This window comes from Mus pahari, chromosome 2 (assembly GCF_900095145.1).
Source record: "Mus pahari chromosome 2, PAHARI_EIJ_v1.1, whole genome shotgun sequence".
In the NCBI taxonomy this organism is placed as follows: Eukaryota; Metazoa; Chordata; class Mammalia; order Rodentia; family Muridae; genus Mus; species Mus pahari.
Window position 1 is genome coordinate 140,770,323 of NC_034591.1, and position 4,232 is coordinate 140,774,554.

General features: G+C 48.0%; 1 protein-coding gene across 2 annotated transcripts in view; it reads left to right on the top strand.

Moving 5' to 3' along the window:
- The window catches only part of Vwf (von Willebrand factor), a 154,417-nt gene that overhangs the window by 130,981 nt on the left and 19,204 nt on the right, over positions 1-4,232 (top strand). For both annotated transcript variants that reach the window (XM_029534982.1, XM_021190195.1), the window contains 3 exons: positions 274-378; positions 1,763-1,968; positions 2,517-2,666. In XM_029534982.1, the coding sequence (XP_029390842.1) occupies positions 274-378; positions 1,763-1,968; positions 2,517-2,666 (461 nt within the window). The remainder of the gene's footprint in view (positions 1-273; positions 379-1,762; positions 1,969-2,516; positions 2,667-4,232) is intronic.

Consider the following 4,232-nt stretch of genomic DNA (forward strand, 5'->3'; position numbering starts at 1 on the left):
TCCTTCCTTCCTTCCTTCCTTCCTTCCTTCCTTCCTTCCTTCCTTCCTTCCTTCCATTCCTATCCATTTATCTGTCCATTAGATGGATGGACACCATCCATCTAATGTGTCATCCCTCTCTCATGTCTAATCTCCATCCACCTCTATTGGCTGTCACCATCCCCCTAAAACCGTAAAATTCCATAGGAGAGAGCATACGGCTCTTGCTGACAAGCAGCCCGAGAGTAACCTCACCTACATGCACCTCTTTTTCTTGACCCCCCCCCCCCCCAGTGTGTGACCTGGTCAACTGCAACTTGCCTCCAGTGCCTCCGTGTGAAGAAGGGCTCCAGCCAACCCTGACCAACCCTGGAGAATGCAGACCCACCTTTACCTGTGGTAAGGCCACGGTGGGGCCACTCTCTCCTGGCCTTGGCAAGCCCTCTTCTGTTTAGGGGATCTAGGCAGTTTCATCTCTCTCCTCAGCTATCTGAACCTAGGTTTAGGGTGCATTTGGAAAGAAGGCTTAAGGTCATACTTAATTGAGTCTTCTGACTGCCCTGGCTATACCTGCTGCAGGTCTCCCAGTGTGGACACAACTGCAGCCATGCCATTTTGGGGTACATTGAAGACACAGATAAGAGTGATGGAGAGGTAGCTTGGTGGTTAAGAATACTGACTCCTCTTCTATAAGACTGAAGTTCAACTCCCAGCATCCACATGGTGCCTCACAACTGTCTGTAATTCCTGTTCTGGGGGATCTAACACCCTCTTCTGGCCTCTGTAGACACCAGACATCCATGTGTTGCACAGATATCCATGTAGACAAAATATCTATAATAATTTTGAGCAAACAGACAAACACAAAGCAACTGTTGGGGCTCAGGCAGTTAGATTTCAAACCCTCTGGTTATTTGGTCCCCTCGTCCCCTCTGCCACCGAGGGGAAGACATGGTGCCCTGCTTTTCTTCATCACTGAGCCTTATTTTCAAACATCGTAGGGTGTTTTCAACTGTAGGTTTATGTATTTAACCATAAAATATATTTTTAGCACAGAGGTGGGCTAAACTTAGGCAAGCACAACATGGGATTCTGTATTTAGTTACCAAGGGTCCATTTCAAGGCCAGGGGTCTTCTTGGATGCCTACTTTTGTAACCTCACTTGAGTTCCTTGATGTAGACTTTGGGGGTGGAGGGGGCACATCATAAGACAGTTGGAATCAGGTGCAGGATTCAGGAATGGGCTTTAGTTTAGCATTTATACAACAGCGCTGTGTTCGGGACAGCATTGCGGATAGTCTTTCATGTTTACATTGTTGGAGATGGTAAGATTAGGGGGCGATGCTTGAGGCACTTTGGGTGGGGATAGGATCGTGTTACCTGCTAAACCAGCCATGGTATATCTAGGCCCCCTTGGGATGTAAGGATTCCGTATCTGGTATTGCTCAGTGTCAGTAGCTGGGAGGATCTTGCCTTGTCTATGTGTTCCTGGGGACGCTAGTACAGGGGTTGAGCGGCCTCCACCTTCTCTATAAGGATTTCCAAACCTTGCTTTTCTCTTCATTGACGCACCTTTGGAAGAATGACTGTTTTTTTTTTTTTTTTTTTTTTTTTTTTGTATCCTAAATGCTGTATAGCTGAGGAGCTGGCTGTACGAGTGTATGTGCATGTCTGACTTATTATTTGAGGTCCAAGGACTCTGTCACAGGCATACACTTAGAAGCACAAGTGGAGGACAGTCCTCAGTGTGGCGGGGCTGAGGTGTCACCTGTGTCCTCCCCAGCCTGCAGGAAAGAAGAGTGCAAAAGAGCGCCCCCACCCTCCTGCCCCCCTCACCGGACACCCACCCTTCGGAAGACCCAGTGCTGTGATGAATACGAGTGTGCTTGCAACTGTGTCAACTCCACACTGAGCTGCCCACTTGGCTACCTGGCCTCGGCCACTACCAACGACTGCGGTTGCACTACGACCACCTGTCTTCCTGACAAGGTAGGCACCGCCCAACTCTGGATGTGATAATTCAAATCCTCATAGAGGATTTGAATGTCTCAGTCCACCTCCCCAAACCAAGAGTGAGGTGGACAGGTAGGTGGACAGTCAGTATTCCGTCTTACCCACATGGAAATTTCGTTAACTCAGGAGTTATTGACAGTGAATCTACTGTGTATTAACAATGGCTAGGTGCTCAGGTTATAGTCAGTGTATGGCTTTAACAAGGTTAGCCAAAGAGACACTGTGATTGCAAGGATTATTTAGAGAGTATTCCAAACTACTACTATGTTTTAACAGACTGGTGTTATGTTAGGCGCACTGCATGCATGTAGAACACACTCCTCACTTCTGATCTTGTTAGCATGTATTGCATTAGTCTATAAATCCAAACATCAGTCTAAAGGAGGAGAGACCCACCATGATTGACGCGGAGTGTGTTGGGGATATGGCTGTTCCTCCTAAGCACCTTCCATACCATGGATGTCACTGACCACTTGATTAAACAGCCCCAATGAGCTTATCCTCAGAAGCCTTGTTGTCACCAGGTTTGTGTCCACCGAGGCACCATCTACCCTGTGGGCCAGTTCTGGGAGGAGGGCTGTGACACGTGCACCTGTACGGACATGGAGGATACTGTGGTGGGCCTGCGTGTGGTCCAGTGCTCTCAAAGGCCCTGTGAAGACAGCTGTCAGCCAGTAAGTGAGGCACAAGGGTTGGGTGCTGCATAGAGCCATTGGAGAGGGAAGAGAGGGAGGGGTGTTGGGCTGGGGGAGGGAGGGAGAGAGGGAAGGAGAGAGGGAGGGAGGGAGGAAGAGCATTTAACTATCTACATAACTATATTGAAAGCAAGAGGGCAAGAGGGTGAGAGGAAAAGGAAAAGAGAGAGCTGGGGAGAGAGAGAGAGAGAGAGAGAGAGAGAGAGAGAGAGAGAGAGAGAGAGAGATGAATATGAGAACAAGTAAGAATATAGCATAGACCTTTCAAGTAATTTCTTCTAACTAGGCTGTGTTTCCTGAAGTTTTCATGCCTTATAATATCCAGCTAAGCAACACACCCCATGGTTTACTCCATTGAGAAAGTTGGAACCCTCATGACCCAATTACCTCCCAAAGACCCCACTTTCAAACACTGGTGCATGAGGACCAAGCCTTCAACACATGGATGTTCAGATACAAAGCACAGCAGGTTGGGTAAAAGGGAAGAAGTGAGAGAAAAAGGTTGCCATGCCTCCGGCCCCCGTCTGTGGTCTATCCTTGGCTGATGGGTATGGCTGTTGTATGGCTTTAAGTCCATGCTGGTTTGAGCACAGACACAGGAAGGCATTGTCTCTATTTCTGTTCTCCTTTCCTCCCTTGGACACCACTGCCGCTAATCCTGAATCTGACACACACACACACACACACACACACACACACACACACACACACACGCACACGCACACACACACACACACACTGAATTTTCTGTGATTGTTCCTGTTGCAATGCATGACAGTGCTTCCATACAGACTGACAATTTTCAGTCCATGTTTATAATTTTCGGTCTAGAAAACATGACCTGTGCTCCCCAAATTGAATGTGTGCTGGCCTTCCCCTAAGCCACCCTGTTCCGGCTGAGGACTGCTCAGACTCTACAAGAAGGCAGCATCTATCTTTAGGGAGAGATGTGGGTCAAATAAGGATCACAGGCTTGATCCCGTGTCATCCCTACATTTGAATGGGCCGACGGTCATGTTAAAGCAGAACTGCCCAGCATACAAGTGTGTGCACCTGCTCTCAGCATCCACGGGGGGGGGGGGGGAGGCTGCACTCTTGAAGCTGTCTGGGCTGTGTGGATGATGGTAGACGTGTGGGCTTTGAGAGACCCATTCTGCTTCTTTGCTGTCCTCCCTACAGTGGGACATGTGGAGCTCCTGATGCCTTTGGGAGAGGATGTTGTGGAAGCCACAAAGGCCTTTTTGGGAATACCCAGCTTTAAAGTCCTTTGGTCTCCACTTTATTCTACTGACCATTGGCAGAAATAGCAGTAACTTGCTATCAAGTAATTAGAGTGATGTTGGAGTTCATTTTTTAATAAACTTACCCAATATTTTTGCTAATTATTTAAGGATTTCATAGTGTATCCTAACTATATTTATGCTTCCCCCAACTCCTCCCTTTAGCAACATGGCTACCCTCCCATTATGACCTACCGAACTTTGAGGTTACTACTTCTCCTTCTACTACCACTACTTTCTTCTTCTCCTCCTCCTCCTCCTCCTC